The 19,551-nt window shown below is 43.2% G+C and overlaps 2 protein-coding genes across 2 annotated transcripts; both read right to left on the bottom strand.

Annotated features, from left to right (window-relative positions):
• On the bottom strand, positions 11,167-11,850 carry LOC110429534. The gene is made up of 2 exons (XM_021445591.1): positions 11,766-11,850; positions 11,167-11,671 (listed from the first exon to the last, which is right to left on the bottom strand). The coding sequence occupies exons 1-2, from the start codon at positions 11,819-11,821 to the stop codon at positions 11,377-11,379; spliced, it is 351 nt and encodes a 116-aa protein (XP_021301266.1). The 5' UTR covers positions 11,822-11,850; the 3' UTR covers positions 11,167-11,376.
• Positions 12,104-13,407, bottom strand: LOC8058153 (protein ENHANCED DOWNY MILDEW 2). Its single transcript, XM_021465977.1, has 6 exons — positions 13,297-13,407; positions 12,839-12,885; positions 12,627-12,714; positions 12,406-12,522; positions 12,187-12,272; positions 12,104-12,110 (listed from the first exon to the last, which is right to left on the bottom strand). The coding sequence occupies exons 1-6, from the start codon at positions 13,405-13,407 to the stop codon at positions 12,104-12,106; spliced, it is 456 nt and encodes a 151-aa protein (XP_021321652.1).

The following is a 19,551-nucleotide window of genomic DNA, read 5'->3' on the forward strand; positions in this document are numbered from 1 at the left end:
GAACTTGGCCAAACTCCAAAAGGACAACCACATCATTGGACTAACAAATGTTGAATTTGAGAAAGACAGGATATGTGGTGCTTGCCAAGCCGGGAAACAAGTATGTGTACCACACCCACCAAAGAGTATCATGACGACCACTCAACCATTGGAGTTGATACATATGGACCTCTTTGGACCGGTCGCCTACCTAAGCATTGGGGGTAACAAATATGGATTAGTTATTGTTGATGATTATTCTCGCTTCACTTGGGTATTCTTTGTCTTTGAGAAATCTCAGGTACAAGAGAAAGTAAAGATCTTTGTGAGAAGAGCACAAAGAGAGTTTGGGCTGCCCATCAAGAAAATAAGAAGTGATAATGGCAGCGAGTTCAAAAACACCCAAGTTGAAGAATTTCTTGATGATGAAGGCATCAAGCATGAGTTTTCAACTCCATACACCCCGCAGCAAAATGGCATGGTAGAGAGGAAGAATAGAACACTCATTGATATGGCAAGAACAATGCTTGATGAGTATAAGACTTCGGACCTATTTTGGTGCGAAGCAATCAACACCGCTTGCCATGCAATCAACCGCCTCTATCTACACAAGAAACTCAAGAAGACTTCATATGAGCTGCTAACCGGTAACAAACCAAAGGTGTCATACTTTAGAGTGTTTGGGTGCAAGTGTTTCATACTCAATAAAAGGCCCAAAACCTCTAAGTTTGCACCTAAAGTTGATGAAGGGATTCTTCTTGGTTATGGATCAAATGAGCATGCCTACCGCATCTACAACAAAACCTCTGGTAGAGTTGAAGTTGCGGTAGATGTCTCATTTGATGAGTCTAACGGCTCTCAAGTAGAGCATATTGATGAAAGTGTTGCAGGAAAGGAGGATCCACCATGTGAGGCAATCAAGCAATTGGCTCTTGGTGACATAAGGCCACAAGAAGAAAAAGCCACTGCTCAGGAGGATCCCCAAGATGCTGCTGACAAGTCTTCCGCTGATGCACTCGATGCAAATGTGTCAGCCACACCTGCTGCTCAGCAACAGGGCGGCAGTGAGGCTGTCCAGGGCGGCAGTGCCGCCCCTCCCTCAGCAGCAGCAACTTCCTCAACACCTCAAGGGCTGGATCTTGCACCAGTTTTTGAGCTTGAAGCTGATGAAGAGTTAGATGAAGAACAAGACGGTGTTGAGCATCCAAGACTACGCCAAACAATTCAAAGAGATCATCCTGCCGACAACATCCTTGGAAGTCTTCGAAAGGGAGTGTTGACACGTTCACATTTAGCAAGTTTCTGTCAACATTTCTCTTTTGTGTCTTCCATTGAACCAGATAAGGTAGAGAAGGCGTTGGCGGATGAGGATTGAGTCTTGGCCATGCAAGAAGAGCTCAACAACTTCGAGAGGAACCAAGTGTGGACTCTCGTTGAAAGGCCCAATACCAATGTGATTGGCACCAAATGGGTCTTTCGCAACAAGCAAGATGAGAACGGCGTGGTGACAAGGAACAAGGCAAGATTGGTGGCTCAAGGTTACACTCAAGTGGAGGGCTTGGACTTCGAGGAGACCTTTGCACCGGTGGCAAGGCTTGAAGCAATTCGAATGCTTTTAGCCTTTGCTGCCCATCACGACTTCAAGCTGTTCCAAATGGATGTCAAGAGTGCATTCCTCAATGGCCCTATACAAGAGTTGGTGTATGTTGAGCAGCCACCAGGCTTTGAAGATCCCAAGTTTCCAAACCATGTCTATAAACTCCAAAAGGCGCTCTATGGGCTTAAGCAAGCACCAAGAGCATGGTATGAATGCCTTAAGGATTTCTTGCTCAAGAAAGGCTTTGAAATAGGCAAAGCTGATTCTACTCTCTTTACTCGTAAAATTGGTAATGATATTTTTGTGTGCCAAATATATGTCGATGACATAATATTTGGTAGTACTAATCAAGTCTTTTGCGAGGAATTTAGTAGGATCATGACAAAGAGATTTGAGATGTCCATGATGGGTGAGCTGAAGTACTTCCTCGGGTTTCAAATCAAGCAATTGAAGGAAGGGACTTTCATAAGTCAAACCAAGTACACCCTTGATATGCTGAAGAAGTTTGACATGGAGAAAGCGAAGCCTATCAACACTCCCATGCCAACTAATGGACATCTTGATCTTGATGATAAAGGGAAGGCCGTGGACATCAAGGTATACCGCTCCATGATCGGCTCTTTACTTTATCTGTGCGCATCTAGGCCTGATATTATGCTTAGTGTGTGCATGTGTGCTAGATTTCAAGCTAATCCGAAAGAATGTCACTTAGTGGCTGTTAAGAGAATCTTGAGATATTTAGTACACACTCCTAACCTTGGCTTGTGGTATCCTAAGGGCTCCAAGTTCAATCTACTTGGCTATTCAGATTCTGATTATGCCGGTTGCAAAGTAGATAGAAAAAGCACTTCGGGGACATGTCAATTCCTTGGACGGTCCTTAGTGTCTTGGAGTTCTAAAAAGCAAAATTGTGTAGCCCTTTCCACAGCTGAGGCCGAGTATATTGCAGCCGGTGCATGCTGTGCTCAATTACTTTGGATGAGGCAAACCCTTCGTGATTTCGGATGTCATTTTACCAAAATCCCACTTTTGTGTGACAATGAAAGTGCCATAAAACTTGCAAACAACCCTGTAAGTCACTCAAGAACCAAGCACATAGACGTCCGACATCACTTCTTGAGAGACCACGAAGCCAAAGGAGATATCGAAATTTGCTATGTGAGCACCGAAAACCAACTAGCCGATATCTTCACTAAGCCTCTAGACGAGACAAGGTTTTGTGCTTTGCGTAGTGAACTGAATATCTTGGATTCTCGTAACGTGGTTTGAACTCCAGCACACACCTTGTTTGATTAACTAGTATGCATAGGAGAAAATACTTGAAAAGATTTAATTATGTCTTTCAAAACCTCTTAAAAATTTGTCTCAAATATCATGACTATAGTTTGATTGTTTCCTTGTGTCTAGTCATGGTGTTTGGGTTGTATATATTCATATCTAAAGCAATAGAGAAAAGTTAATTTCTCTTAAATCCCTCTGCTGTCAAGGAGGGCGGCAGTGCCGCCCTGTAGGGTCGGCAGTGCCGCCCTAAGCGGTTCAGGGTAAAATCGCCTTGGACTGGTTCTCACGGGCCCACTTTTCTTTTCCTTCTAGTTGTGCCCGTGATCTCTCTCTCTTCTCCACATTGCGCCGCACCTCTCCCTCTCTGTCTCTCTCTCTCCCTCACGCCGGCTCTAGGGGACTTCTCCCCATCGGCCTCTTCACTGCCGTGAGGAAGAAGGAGAAGAGGGGAAGGCCTTCTCTGGTCTTCTCCAGTGGTGCATTGGGGTGGGCTGCTCCCTCTCCAAGGAGGGACATTCTTCTCTCATCCCCTCAATCCAAGGAAGCAAAGCAAGGTGAAACCCTAACCAATCCCGATCTATGCAATGTCTACTTTTTGGGCAAAAGTTTCAGTTTCTAGTGGATGGATGATGAATTAGGAAGAGGTTTAGTGGATGGATTTGAATGGATTTGATTTCTCTCGACGTATTGAAAGATGCCCTCCGGCAGTGCCGGAGCTTAAGGTCGGCAGTGCCGGCCTTGGCAACTGCTTCTCTGCAGTTTCAATGCATTGAAGGGAAAGTGAATCGATTAAAGTTCATAGATTAAATCTATCCTAATTCGTTTGTTCATCCTCTTTAAGCTCATGCTCATCTAGACTTAATCTGCATATGAACTGCATTAGAGATTGTATGATGGACAGTGGTGCACATGTGTGTAAGTTGAATAAGTGATGAAGTGAAGAGTAGGGACTGCAGAAACTCTGCAGGGCGGCAGTGCCACCCTCAGAGGGCGGCAGTGCCGCCCTCACCTGACCAGCTTGGTTAGGGGGAGTTCCTACAGTCCATATTCTACACATCTCACTTGATCAATTGACTCTACATATGTTCCACTATATGCCAGATGTACAGTTCCTGATTTGGCTCAATTTTGGCATAGATGGACCGAGGAAAGAGGAAAATAACCACCAAGCAACAAGTTCGCAGAGGCAGGGGCAGAGGCAGCAGCTCTGGAGTATTCTTTGGAGATGATAGAGCAGCAAGGCAGCAGTATATTCAGCAAGAAGAAATGTTGCAGCAGGCTGGTTTCACGATCTCTCCCATAGGCTGTCCTAGCACTCCCTTGCACATTATAGAGTTTGATGACAGCTATATGAGGGACAGCACTGATGAGTTTGAACTCAAGGCACCAAATGACACAGTGGATCATCCCTTAATCAATTATGCAGCAAGCTGGAAAGCTGTGGAGGAAGCTAGAGAGATGGATCCCTATGCTCACAGCAAGATAAGTGGTGTTGATTATCGTTTCTGGAATGTTTTTCATTCAAATTTCTATGCCACTGCTATTCTACCAGCTAGAAAGGGAAAGATTTGTGAGATGCATTTCATTGATTTTGATGCTATGCAAGCAAAAGAGGAGCCTGACTTTGATGCTGCAATTAAAGTATGTGATAAGTTTGAGCTGTCCACTCTCATGTCCTTTAAATATGACTGGAATAGAGAGATACTTGCTCAATTTCATGCTACCTACTTCTGGAACAGAGACAATGATGAAGTTCATTGGATGACAGATGGTACACATTATAGGATTGATTTCATTACCTTCTGCAGGATATTGGGTTTTGGAAATGACCATAGAACCTACTCTCGAATTCACAATGAGAGAAGGTTTGAGCCACATGAGGTGAGTTTTATGTGGGAGGATCCAACCCAAGTGAACAACAGGAGGACTGGGTTGAAGAGTTTCTATTATGTGATGAACAACCTTATCAAAATGACACTCAACCCAAAAGACAATGCCACTGATCTCAATGGCCATATTACTAATGTGCTGTCCAGATTTCCAGAAGGAGATAAATTTAATTTTCCAAGGTTCATATGGGTAGAGCTGGCATATGCTATGGATGATGGGAGGAGGTCACTTCCTTATGCTCCTTATCTGATGTTTATGATTGAGAGAGTGACTGGAGTTAGATATCCTAAGGATTGTAGCCACACGGTGTATAACATCAAGAAAACCAAAGGTGGTAAAACAGCCCCACCTCCTGCAGTAGAGAGCTCATACCATAGTGAGGGAGGCCACAGTGTGCCACAGAGGAGAGATGGAAGGAAGAAGAAGCACTTTCAGAAGTTGGCAGAATGGGTGAAGGCTATTTTTGGCACTTGTTCTTACATGGCACAAAATCAGTATAATGACAGGATGGAGAGCAGGCATGCAATAAATGCAGCTAGAGAGGTTCAGGGTCTACCTCCTCTTCCACCCGTGGCTCCACCTCCTCAGTTTCCAGATCTTCCTCACCTGTCTGACACGGAGTCTGGTGAAGATCATGGCAGCTATGATGAGCATCAGGGATATGATGATGATCCAGATCTTCAGGAGACACTAGGCAGTGTCTATCGGCAGTTCAGGGATGATGCTAGACAGCGTCGGGCTAGCACTTCAGCGGCTGCTCCTCGACGTTCCACGCGTGCCTCTCGCTTCACCGCTACGACTCATAGGGCTGGTCGTGCCGTGGTTTCCAGTGACGATGATGACGATGATGAGTGAGTTGTTCTCTCTTCTTTCTCTCTTCTTTTCTCTTTTTGGTCCTTGATGCCAAAGGGGGAGAAAATTAGAGAAATTAGAGGGGTCAATTCTTTTCGACTGGACTTCGTTACTGCAGCTGCAAATCTTCATGTTCAGATCCGATGAGAGTGTTAGTTGTTAGTTTGTGAGCATGAGTGCTTCTTTAAAAATTATCTTTAAGTTGTAATAATGCTACTTACTTATCTCTATTTGCTTCGGATGTGAACATGTACTTGTCAACTGCTTGCCAGGCTTAATTTTTAGTTTAAATTCTGTTGGTTAACCTGCTTGTGTGGTGTAATGCTTTTTTGAAATTTCTGTCAGCTTGCTGGTGTAGCAAGGGCGGCAGTGGCGCCCTACCAGGGCGGCAGTGAGGTCCTCTACTACAGCAGCATGCTGTCCTGCTTGTATAAACTGTCATATGCATACACGGTTATTTTGTGACACAGTTTGTTGCACCCCACAGAGGTCATGGACATAGGGGGAGGTCCTCCATCACTTGCTAAATGTATGAAGCTTGAATTTTATGTCAAGTTAGAGTATTCAAAACTCCAATCATACATTTAGGGGGAGCTCCTATGCCCATGACCATTTAAATCTCAGTTATGATTATTATCTTTTGTAAGCTCTAATTTGGTTGTCATCAATCACCAAAAAGGGGGAGATTGTAAGTGCAATCAAGCCTATTGTGGGTTTTGGCGTTGATGACCACCGAATTAGGGAACTAATGAGTTTTGCTGAGATGACAAGCAGGGAATATAGCAAAGAGGTTGTTGAATACCATGAAGGATCCCCCATTTCTAAAGGATGGCTTTCCTAGCTCCAAAGGAGGTTTAATTCATTTTCGGTTTGAATTTGAGTATAGGAAAAGCCGTACTATAAAGAGGGACTCCAAGGTTGTGGATCAAATTGTGAACCAAAGGCTCAAAAGCTCATCAACATCCTCAGACCCAAGCCTAGCCAGCATATCTTTCTCTCTACACTTTGGTGTTTTCAGGCTGGTTCAGGCAAGGGCGGCACTGCCGCCCTCTAAGGGCGGCACTGCCGCCCTACCCTGTGACAGTTGGAGAGCTGGGTATAAATACCCTTCCAGACCGTCTCAAACGGTAACCTGCTCATCTTCCTCGCTCCCAACCGTTGCAAACAGACCAGAGCTCACTTCTCTCTCCCTCCTTTGTTGCTCCTCAAGCCCCCAAGCCAATCCTTGATTCTAGCCAGGGAAAAGGCAGCAAACTTTGATTGGAGAGCAGATCCATTGATTCCCAGTGTCAAAAAGAGCTTTTGGTTCACGTTTGGCCGGCAGCCTTGAGTTTGTTACTCTTGGAGCTTGCTCCTAGCCGGCTAGGCGTCGCCCTAGAGCTTGCCAACTTGTGTGGCAGCCAAGGGAAGGTTTGTAAGGTTACCCTTGCAGCTAATACATTCTTTACTCTTTGCAAGGGGTAAAATCCTTGCTTTGAGAACGAGGAGAAGGTAAGCCTGTGTGGCTAAGCCGGTCCTAGTGTGGGCACCTCAACAACGTGGAGTAGGCCAAGCCTTGTTGTGGCAACAGCTGAACCACGGTAAAAATCGTGTGTCTTGTGTGCTTTCACTTGTGTATGAGTTTGTGTTAGGATTTGAGGCCGATCTACTTGGTGGGGAGGCTCCAGCACATTCTAGCCACGTACCTGTGCTCTAACATCTTGTAGGAAGCTTGGAAATTTAGTCGATCTAAATTTCCCTGGGTAAACTTTGAATCAATTCAATTAAGCTTCTGTCTGTTTTTCTGTTGAGGCCGTCAGTGCCGCCCTGGGAGGGCCTCACTGCCGCCCTTGCCTGTGTGACTGATAAACTTTGCTGAAAAAGTTTGAACAGGCCTATTCACCCCCCCCTCTAGGCCACTTCCTGTACATCCAGAGATCCTACAGTGGGTTATTGGTGCTCGTCGGACCAACCAAAGAGGAACTCAACTCAGATCGAGCCAGCGAACCTCCACGGGATTTTACGAATCCAAATCGAGCGATAGGTAGATGAGTGGCTTTGATACCAGATGTGGCGATCCTAGCCGACGGAGAGAAGGATACCGGTGAGCACACGCGGTAGGGGAGCACGGCGGCGCACCGTCTCGAGCAGGAGCACGGGAAGAAGAAGAAATTAGGATTGAATTGTTTTGTTATTTCTCACTGTCTATCCAACCACCCACACAGCAAGTTTAATGGTTCAGATACATTAGCCTTAGCCCAAACGCTTCCAGAGGCCAAGCCAACATAGGGCCCAATACTACATGACACAAAGCCAAACTAATAGTTCATTCACAAGGGACATATAGTGGGTTATGACATTAACGTACAAAGAAACGTACGTTGTAGTGCTGCAGTGACATGACTATCTGGCCGGCAGAGAAAATGAGAAACACTGTTATTGGTGTTTGGCTCGAAGAATTATTGCTCTGATATGAGTCATCATAATATTCAGTTCTCATCTTTCGATTCGACGTAACTTACTCGCACAATACGTGAGGGTTGCCATGGTTCCAATTTGTTGCCACCTATTACGACTGCCATTGCATCAAAACACAATTTTTTACATGTCAGATTGCCATTGAAACAAATGTGCCCCGGACCCTTGTAATTAACAAGCGAAGAAACTATTCTTGTTTAGAGAAAAATTAAATAGCTCTCCGTCCAAAGTATCTAGGCGCCCATCATCACTAGCACAAAGGACAACACAGCTTACTGGCTAAGGAATTAATAAATTCGGATCATTACACATGGTTGATATATGTACCTATGTGTGTCGAGTTGTGATGACTGATTGTCAGAAAATGATCAGCGATTGAATTTGAGACTAACCCTAGCCTGAGTGTGTGGGCAACGTGTATCTTGCTTGTATTGGTGTGAAGTGTGAAGCATAGAAGCGATCGACGACCATAGAAAAAGTCAAGTAGAGACATGTCGTCTAGATGGATTGAGAGTGGTGAAAGACGGATGTGAGACTTAGACCGAGGGACTAAAGTGGCCGAAAGACTGATGACAGGTGGCTGATACTTGGGGACACCGACAACCAAGTTGATGAGTGCATAGCTCCTCAAGATGTCCGTGGAGATTTGTCTAGCAATAATTCAGATATAACAGCCGATAATTTATTAGTATCATCTAGCCTTAAATTTGAAAATATTACTTTTAAGGATAAATATATTGTGGACATGGAGAAATTTATAACTGTTGGACTGTTATCAAAGATATTTTATAGAGGTACCTTTTTATTGCGTGGAAATACTACGTCATATCTCCACATCACTGTCGGTTCAAAAAGCCCTATCACTACCGGATTTTGAACTGACACTGGCAAACCGGCAGCGACGAGGGATTGACATCACTGCCGGTTCATATGAATCAACACTGGTTGAATCGGCAGTGATATGGTTTTTAGAAAATAAGCCCAAAAATGCAATGAAAAATGGGGAAAAATTATTACCAGGAGAAGACCCATTATACAGCCACGTGGTCTACTAGGTAGGTCACAAGTCACATAATTTTTTCCACGAAAAGCATGCACTTCGCGGCCACTGGCGCTCGAATTCCCGACATTCTGCTTCAGGTCTTCAACCTTTAACCACTCCACCTATAACGTGTCCAAATGAGATTTTTGTCCTAGCCATTTTATGTTCATCTAAATTTAAATAACTATTTGAGACCCTAAATAAATTCAAATAAAAAAGTTATCAACTATAAAGTTTTATAACTTCTGGAGACCTATAAGTTTTATTTTGGTAGTTTCTTCATCCGAGATAATTTACCAAATTTGAATTTTAAATTTGAGAAATTCAGATGTAGTTTTCTATGACAAAATAATTTCAAATAAAAAAGTTATCAACTATAAAGTTTCATAACTTTTTGAGATTTACAACTTGTTTTTGCTATTTGTTCATCCGAGGTCGTTTTTTAAAAAAAATCAAATTTCAATTTTTTTAGAAATTTGAATGTAGTTTTCCTTGACAAGATAATTTCAAATCAAAAAATTATCAACTACAACATTTTATAACTTTTCAAGATCTACAACTTTTATTTTGAGAGATTCTCAATTTGAGGTCATTTAAAAATTTTAATTTTATTTTTATTTTTTTAGAAATTTAAACTTAGTTTTCCAAAACAAGATGATTTCAAATAAAAAAGTTATCAACTATAAAGTTGTATAACTTTTCAAGATTTATAACTTTTATTTTGGTCATTTATTTATCTGATATAGTGGTAGTAGCATTGTTCACAAATGTTACACATCTCTATCATAGTTTATGAAACTATAAGAGAGACATATAAATTTTATGAATAATATTGCCACCACTTTTATCGGATAAAAAAATTACCAAAATAAAAGTTGTAGATCTTGATAAATTCTACAACTTCTATGCTCATGACTTTTTCATCTGAAACCATTTAGTGTTCCAAAATAACGTTTGAAGTTATTATTTTTTGAAATTCAAAATTCAAATAGATAAAACACAGTCACATGAAAGATGGATAGAATAATAGTTATCAGAACACAATAAACTCCTAGAGCATGATTTTAGAAATTTTTAGAGAAAAATCAAATTTAAAGTTAGTATGACGAATAACTATTTAAAAGTTTTAGCCAGAGATTAAAAACAGAAATTAGAGTTCTTCAACAATTTCAAAGTTTAATTTCAAATAATATTTTGATATAGTAAATGATTTCAAATGAAAATTTTGTCAACTGCAAACTTGCATAACCTTTTGAGGTCTATAATTTTGTTTTGGACGTTTATCCATTTGAGGTCGCTTCAAAAATTTAAATTTTAAATTTTAGATATCGAAATTAATTTTGTTAGACAGATGATTACAAGTAAAAATATTTGAATATTCAAACAATCTCAAATTAAAAAATTTAAACTTATATACATCTTTGATATAAAGTTTGTCTTCATCGGACGTCATATAAAAAACTTATGGAATTTTCTTACAGTATCACCCGTTGGTTCAAGCCAAGAACCGACAATGACACTATCAATGTCAGTTCTTAGCTAAAACCGGCAGTGATGACCCACTATCACCGCTTGTTCCTGGTTAAAACCGATAATGATGACCCACTATCACCGTCGATTCTTGGCCAAAACCGATAATGATGTGAACCGACAGTCAAGACCTAAATATCACTACCGGTTGGAGCTATCGTTGTCGGTTTAAACCAAAAATCCAGCAATAATGTGCCGTGATGGGCTATCACTATCGAATGAAGAAATGACCAAAATCAAAGTTTTATATTTTAAAAATTTATATAACTTTATAGTAGAAAACTTTTTCTTTTGAATTAATTTACTATTTTAAAATATGATTTGAAGCAGTTCTTTGCCGAGTGCAAAAAATATACTCTGGCAAAGCACAGAAAAAACACTCTGCAAACAAAAAAACTTGGCAAAATCTTTGCTGAGTGTTTTTTTTTGAACTCGGCAAATTTGCTTGTTTGCCGAGTATTTTTTCGCACTCGGCAAAGAGCTTGTTTGCCAAGTGCCCGAAATATTGTACTCAGCAAACAATTTAGCACTCGGCAAAGATAAGGTTTCCGGTAGTGATGAGTACAAGGCTGCAGGTTTGAGGTACAACAAGCTATAAAACAAGGTGTTTCCTATAACTACAGCGACAAAGAGAATTCAGGTTTTCTCGTATATATCCAATCCAACACTAGCTTGTCTACTTGCAATTATTTGCAAAATGACCTGTAACAGGTGTTTCCTCTCTATAAGGGGCAGATAGGTTGTATAGTTAGTCATCGAGCCAACCACAGGAGCCTGGATGCGGATGCATGAACAAGGAACTTGGAGCAAATGAGTCGAGAGGGCCAGAACAGCAGCACTGATTCTGGTCGCTTGCAGCCGGTGGAGGCGACGAGTGGGTTTGCTCCGGCAACGAGTGGTCAGGCGCCTCTTTTTGGTCAGGCTCAGGCATATCTTGTTCCATGGGTGCAGAAGCAGCTTGAAACGTTTTCAGCACATTGGCTTCAGGAAAGATGATATGATCCCTTGCAGGAGTTTGTAGTTTCCTTACGATCTCATGCTTCCTGTAAAAAAGGTTAACAAAATTCAGTAATGCTGGAGGGCAAAACGGAGGGGTAATTAAGCATATGAGTGATGAAGGTATGGAAATTAGCATACATGCAGAATATCAAAATTCGATCCGCCGGAAGCATGTTCTTCCACGCCCTTCGCATGGCACCCTTGGGACCCTTCTTCGGTTTGAAAAGGATATCACTGCAAAAAGGTATACGAACTGTTAGCAAAAAGTCTCCTGCATACATCTCCAAGTATATGTGTGTGTGTGTGTGTGTGTGTGTGTGTGTGTGTGTGTGTGTGTGTATATATATATATATATATATATATATATATATATATATATATATATATATATACAGACCTTGGCAAGCACTTCCGGTGGTAAACAGTTGGGCAGCGTCTGCAGACTGCAAACTGCATACGCTTCTCAGTCTTATTCTCTACTTCCTTGCACACAATACATTCATGCATAGGACAAGAGAATCTCTCTCCGGCAGCGACCTGGAGCTCAAAAAGCTCTTGCCTGTGGTGGCTATCTGGGTATAGCATCTGAGCAACACATTTTGGGTGGTAAAAGCGTGCACAATCGTCATGCTCACATTGGAATACCTGGCAAGCAATGTAGAAATCAGAATTAGATCCTGGAAAGGGATTCTTTCCCCTTGTTTTTTTTAACTTCAGTTTCACCTCTTTCAGAAGTAAAAGTTACTAGGTTTCAGCAAATAGACATGATCAAATTTACCTCAGCTTGTGATGATGTGTCAGTGTCATCTGAAGACCCCAACGATCCACAAATGTAACACTGATGCTGCTTGTACTGGCAGTTCTTGCATATAAAAGCTTCCTTCTCGATTATGTTCTGAATTAATTAACAATGAGAAACATGGAGCAACACTGTCAATTTTAGAGATATATACAAATGTAAAGAGTTAAGGAAGGTGGCAACTCAAACACAGGACATACCTTTGCATCTTCTATAGTTAGCCCAAGTGTTTTGATGCAATCATGTTTGTTATCAAGATGGAAAGCCCTCTGACAACAACCTTCGCAGCTGAAATATCCAGAAGAAAAGGGATATTAGTTAAGCATTGAACTAGGATTTCGTTTACACATTGCTGCAGAATATATGATATCTATCCAAGTAAAGGAGAGGAAGTAATATCAGTAACACTTACCAAGTTAGATTACCACCATCGTCACAAATTGCACAAACATCCAATCCCTGCAACAAGTGCAAATTAATCCTAGCTTTGTCAGAAAGATAATAACCACACACGAGCAAAAAATGGACTGAAGGATAGCAAACTTATGACAAAGGCAATAAAAACGAAAATCTGAGAAGCAATTTCAAATAAAAAGCGTATATAGTGTATATAGCCAATAAGCAGACTAAGTTTTGGTCGACATTAGAAAATACTGATTCAATCATAACTCCAAAACTCCCCTTTGGGCAAATAGAAAAACCTAGATGAGCAATGAAGATGTGGTGCAAATTAAACAGGAGTTTTAAGCATAAAAGTTTTCTCTGCATGCAGGTTATGGGCCGAAATCTTGTCACATTTATAGCATAACACATACTGAAAGAACTTGTTAATTAAAACATGACAAGGAGAAGTAGTAAACCCTAGCAAACCTTGTTGTCCGGTCTTGCTCCTGCTGCCTTGAGCATGTTTCTCTTTCGCTTGAACTCACGAGCCTTGTTCAGCCTCCGGAGTTCCTCCGCGGTTGCCTTTTTGCGAGCCATGATTTCGGCCGGGGCTCAGTCGGTCTCCTGTGGTTGGAACTATGCCGCAGATGTTCGTCGGATCTCGGGAGTCCCTGCACAGAGGCAACAATGTTCATCAGGTGACTAGAAAGAGAGTCTAATTGAGCCAATATTAACAAAACGAGCGAGGGATCATCGACTGATCCAACGGAGGGAGCAGGCGTTCCATACCGGCGAACAAAAGCTAGGGAAACAACCAATGCAGGTGGACCCGAGAACCGGACTCCAGGCGGCGGCGGCGGCGGCGGCGGCGGCGGCGATCAGGACACAGTGCTGGTATGGTTTGGATCACGACCACCGCGGCCGGAAAGAGGGGAGGCGGCGGCGGGATTTCAGGAAAAACGCGCGATACGGGCCCGTGAACTGCGCAAGTCGCCTCCCTCAACTCGGTGCATATATATTCAGGTGCGCATGCGCGCGGATCCGTTACGGATTCAAGTGGGCGCGGTAGGACAGTCGGCGGAGCTCTGTAGCTGAATCAAGGAGAAGCTTTGTTAAAAATATTTTATAAACAAGAATTGATCCATGCGGACGGATTGCACGACTATGCCATTGAAAGTAAAGTGCAAATTATTATATTCTTTTTTTTACAACAATACTATTTTTTTCTTCGTCCCGCGGTGCTTCCTCCCCATGGCGTCTTCTCACCCTCCGACACCATCTCCGGCAAACCTTAGTGTCCCCACGGTGCCAGCTCCCATCTCCCCCTCCCTCCCTCCCTCCTTATACCGTCATGGCCATAGCATCCTCGCCTCCACCAACGTCACGACCCCTAAACCGTCCGCCGACATCCTCACCACCTGGCCGACCTTCCTTTTCCTCTAAACCTCTTTCTTTCTAAATTTATTGGAGTTTGTGAAGATAAAAGGGAGAGTTTGTGGAAACCCTAAGGAGCAGATCTAGGAGAAAGAGGAGGAGGAGGAGATGACCTACCTTACCGGTGCTATCGCCACCGGAGGGGAGAGGGGGAGGAGCCACGTGAGGAGGAGGTGGGCGCGGACATGGGGAGGAGGTCGCCGCCGAGGAGAAGGTCACTAGGAGAGAGGCCGCCACTGGAGAGAGAGAGGGAGAGAGATGGGGAGGAGTATAAAGCGAGCATGTGGTCAACGACTGTGTCGACGAAAGCTAGTCGGCAGTCTACCTTGGGGTATACCCACGGTAGTAGTTTATCGGTAGACGGTGCGCAAACTACGAACTCGATGGTGACGCAAGACACGGACAAGCTTTTTATCCAGGTTCGGCCGCCAAGCTGGCGTAATACCTACGTCCTGCGTCTGGTTGTATTGGATTGTGTTGAGAGATAATGTGTATGACTTGTCCTCTAGGGGACCCCTGCCCCTCCTTATATATCCTGAAGGGACAGAGTTACAAGCAAAGTATCCTATTTGGTACAAAATCTTGTAGCCTTGCGGTGCACGCCGACCAGTCGTGCGCCGCACGTCTTCATCTTGTGGGCCGAGCCACCTCTGATGGTGCGGCCCATATAGGCCCATGAGGGTATAGGGGTTTATACCCCCACAGCTAGTCCCCGAGCACCATGTATTGTGATGTAACACGCCGTCTTGAGCTTCTTCGATCAGCGAGGCTTGACGTCTTCAATAAACAGGAAAATCGCCCAAACAGTTGCAACGGTATTTTGACCAACTCAAAAGACAGTTGATCAACATTGACATCAAAGAAGCAGGTTGTTCGAAGAATGCATGGTGCTCCAAATTAAAAAAGATTTCTTTCCTGGTGAAGTGTGCCCACTTTACTTTTCTGAAAAGTATAGTCTTTCAAAAAGCAAGCACATTCACCGCAAGGTGAAGTGTGCCCACTTAGTCCCCGAGCCTGGTAGTAGGTGACGTAGGCACGTGGTGCCAGGGTCAAAAGAAAAGTCCTCAAAAAAATTCTGAAACTGAGATGCATCGCCAGATGCATCGTACCGATGTAGTCCCCGAGCTTGCTGGAAGGCGAAGTATGAGCCTTGTAGCAAGGTCTAAAAAATTGAATTTACCAGTCCCCGAGCATATCATGCTCGTATGCAATTGAATAGACTAATCGACCAGTCCCCGAGCATAGAACGCTCGGTGGTCGGTACAGTCCCCGAATTCTCAAATTGGTGGGCTGGTCGACCAGTCCCCGAGCGTATAGTGCTCGGTGGTCGGTGCAGTCCCCAAGCTCTTAAATTGGTGAGCTGGTCGACCAGTCCCCGAGCGTATAGTGCTCGGTGGTCGGTGCAGTCCCCAAGCTCTTAAATTGGTGAGCTGGTCGACCAGTCCCCGAGCGTATAGTGCTCGGTGGTCGGCACAGTCCCCGAGCACGGCGTAGGGACCGGTGGACAAGTCCCCGAGCGTGGTTGGGAACGTAAACGTGCTCGGTGGTCGGCACAGTCTTCGAGCATAGCATAGAGAGTAGTCGACAAGTCCCCGAGCGTGGTTGGGAACGTAAACGTGCTCGGTGGTCGGAGCAGTCCCCGGGCACAGCGTAGGGAATAGTCGACGAGTCCCCGAGCGTAGCTTGTCGACTGGGCCAAATCCCTGAAAAATAAATATAAAGAATAGGTAGTACATGATGTATAAATAAACTTTAGATAAAAATCAGTACTGAGATAAGTTTTAGATTTTTTGTTATAAAATTAGCACAAGTAGTTAATTCATCCTAGAGCTTGTACCAGCTCTGGTCTAGCCAACAATCAGCATGAGGTGCGGAACCTAGGCATGCGTAGGATTGTCAGCCACGTCAGAGAGTACTGCCGACCACCCGGAACGCAGAGGGCGGATCTCGTGCACGTGTAGGGAGGAGTCGGAGACAGTACCGGCTCTGGAAAGCTCGTGTAGGAGAAAAAACTAGTCGGCTAAAAAAGTTGTTTTGAAGAATAATAATCTTAAAAATATTATGCCAAAAATAAATAAAATATTAGAATTGTACTTATCTTTGGACGAAAGTCTGGTCGGGAGAGTTGCTTGACTTGTTGTCGTGATGGTGGTCGCGGCTGTCATAGCGCCGTTCTTCGCGGCGATTATTATTGCGACTCGTGGTCAGAGCAAGTAGGCCACACAACTTGGTCGATAGCCTGAGCAGGTCGGTGTCGTCGATCTGCCTCACTTTGTAGCAGAGAAGCGGGTGACGCGTTGTCGGCGTGGTCGGAGACGTTGCTGGAGTAGTTGGAGTCGTAGCCAGCGTGGTTGAAGCCGCCGCCGACGTCGATGAAGAAGTGGTTGGCGCAGATCGGATCTACACCTCCTCCGTGGTCATGGCGGTGAAGTTGTTGAAGCTGACGGTGAACGTGAAGTCGCCCGCCATGGCCGCGAAGTCGGGGATGATGGCCATCTTGTTCGTCGGGAGAGCTGTACGCACACCCCCTACCTGGCGCGCCACTGTCGACGAAAGCTAGTCGGCAGTCTACCTTGGGGTATACCCACGGTAGTAGTTTATCGGTAGACGGTGCGCAAACTACGAACTCGATGGTGACGCAAGACACGGACAAGCTTTTTATCCAGGTTCGGCCGCCAAGCTGGCGTAATACCTACGTCCTGCGTCTGGTTGTATTGGATTGTGTTGAGAGATAATGTGTATGACTTGTCCTCTAGGGGACCCCTGCCCCTCCTTATATATCTTGAAGGGACAGAGTTACAAGCAAAGTATCCTATTTGGTACAAAATCTTGTAGCCTTGCGGTGCACGCCGACCAGTCGTGCGCCGCACGTCTTCATCTTGTGGGCCGAGCCACCTCTGATGGTGCGGCCCATATAGGCCCATGAGGGTATAGGGGTTTATACCCCCACAGACTGAGAGAAAGAGAAGTGGATGCGAGTGAGTATGGATGGCCATCAGGGCGGGCACGGGCCGTAGCGTGCCGTGCCAACTTGGCCTGCGTGCCTGCCATGTCGTGCCTCAGCGACCCGCGTAGCCTAGCGGGCCAGGGCGGCCCACAATCCGGTTTTATAAAAAAAATCAAAATAACCACACAATGACAATGAATCACTTCACCAACATAATGCCACAATTAATTTTTTACAAATCTCAACTTCTCAGATTCACAATCTCAGTCTTATATCATAGAAATGACATCAAAAGACATGTAATATAAAAATGGGCTGTTTATGCAATGCCTGCGAAGGTGGTACCGGGTCATTGCCGGGCCGACCCCTAAAACTCGGGTCGGGTCGTGCCAGCCCGTGGGCTCAGAGGGCGGCCCAAGCACGGCTTGCACACCACCGGGCTGGGCCGGCCTGAGCCCGTGAGTTACCGGGCCGAGCCATGCTTGGACCGGGCCAAAATGTCAAGCCGTGGGCCGGGCCGTTGTGCCTCGGGCTACATAGCTTTCTATACGAGTGAGTGTGCGGTTTACCTAAAAAGTGGCCATGATGGTTTCCATGTTTGTTACAAAAGAGATCTAGTTGTATCTTTATAATTCAGTGAACTCAAATATGTCGGTATCCTATAGTCGATCTATGGCTTACCCACCAAGTACATCAGACATGCCTATCTGGTTGGGCCGGCTAGCCTCCTACGTAGGTGTACTGACCCAACCCTCACCGACTATGCCAAATTTTACTAGTTTGGCCAAATTTATTGAAAAATGCATAAACATCTACAACAGATATAGGAAAAAGTCTACATAACTCCCAAACTATTTAGGGTGGACTACTTAACCCCTGAACTATTAAACTGGATATTTTATCCCCTGTACTTTTAAAACCGGTCAAATAACCCCCTCGAGTGGTTTTGGAGGGTGGTTTTGTCTTTTTCTTTTTTATTTATTTTCGCTGAATCTTTGAAAAATCATAAAAAATCATAAAATGAAAATTTTAATTTTGTTGGACTCCTGATGAGTTTATCTACACAGTGAATATATAATATGGTATACATTGGTGCAAAATTTTTGCTGTACTTTAAAATCTATGTTTTCCTATAATTAATTTGAATAATTCATATATGCAGTTCCTTTGGTCCAATTGTGGTAAAATTTTTATGGTGGGCTCACTATTATATGCTTGAACTATGGTAAAAATTTCATACTCATTGGATCACGTATAACTTAGTTATAGATTTTACAAGAATAAAACTAAATAAATTGATAACTAAGTTATACGTGATCCACTAGGTACGAAACTTTTACCATAGTTCAAGCATACAATAATGAGCTCACCATAAAAATTTCACCACAGTTGGATCATAGGAACTGCATATATCAATTATTCGATTTAATTACAGAAAAACATAGATTTAAAGCTACAACAAAAACTTTATACTAAAGTATACCATATTATATATTCACTGTGTAGATCTACTCATCAGAAGTCCAACAAAATTGAAATTTTCCATTTTTTGATTTTTCTATAATTTATTATGACTTTTCAAAGATTTAGCGAAAATAAATAAAAAAGAAAAAGACAAAACCACCGTCCAAAACCACTCTAGGGGGTTATTTGACCGGTTTTGAAAGTTCAAGGGGTAGAATATCCGGTTTTATAGTTCGGAGGGTGAAGTAGTCCACCCTTAATAGTTTGGGGGGTTATGTAGACTTTTTCCATTAGATATATATACGTATACCATAAAATATGTTTGATGATGTATTTTTTTTATGTTGAGCATGTTAACATATTTTTCTATAAACTCAATCAAAACTAGATAAGTTTGACCTAGGATAAAGTTAAAATAACTTGCAATTTTGAATTAGACTTTGTCAAATTATAATACTTTGACTTAGAACAACAAAATATCTAAATAGTATATAAGAAACGTGGCAGAATTATGCTGCCCTGCCCTAGCATTTGATCATATTCTCTGGCCTTTTTTAGTACTCCGTAGCTACCGAGTATCCACTAGTGCATATCTATGATGAAAAATATGTGTCACATATGGCCTTGTTTAGTTCCGAAAAATTTTGCAAAATCGACACTGTAGCACTTTCGTTTGTATTTGACAAATATTGTCCAATCATGGACTAACTAGGCTCAAAAGATTCGTTTCGTCGATTTCGACCAAACTGTGCAATTAGTTTTTATTTTCGTCTATATTTAATACTTCATGCATGTGTTTAAAGATTCGATGTGACGGGGAATGTGAAAAATTTTGCAAAATTTTCTGGGATGTAAACAAGGCCATAGTGCAGTGTTAGTGATGTTCTCTAAATCCG

The sequence above is a fragment of the Sorghum bicolor genome, chromosome 8 (genome assembly GCF_000003195.3).
Source record: "Sorghum bicolor cultivar BTx623 chromosome 8, Sorghum_bicolor_NCBIv3, whole genome shotgun sequence".
Taxonomy (NCBI): Eukaryota; Viridiplantae; Streptophyta; class Magnoliopsida; order Poales; family Poaceae; genus Sorghum; species Sorghum bicolor.

What these genes read in the sequence shown, in the direction of transcription:
- LOC110429534 (XM_021445591.1), bottom strand. Translation starts at nt 11,821, where the DNA reads ATGCGAAGGGCGTGGAAGAACATGCTTCCGGCGGATCGAATTTTGATA. An exon ending in CGAATTTTGATATTCTGCAT is followed by an intron (nt 11,672 to 11,765) that starts GTATGCTAATTT and finishes CCTTTTTTACAG; the next exon opens with GAAGCATGAGATCGTAAGGA.
- LOC8058153 (XM_021465977.1), bottom strand. Translation starts at nt 13,407, where the DNA reads ATGGCTCGCAAAAAGGCAACCGCGGAGGAACTCCGGAGGCTGAACAAG. An exon ending in GATGGTGGTAATCTAACTTG is followed by an intron (nt 12,715 to 12,838) that starts GTAAGTGTTACT and finishes TGGATATTTCAG; the next exon opens with CTGCGAAGGTTGTTGTCAGA. An exon ending in TAACTATAGAAGATGCAAAG is followed by an intron (nt 12,523 to 12,626) that starts GTATGTCCTGTG and finishes TAATTAATTCAG; the next exon opens with AACATAATCGAGAAGGAAGC.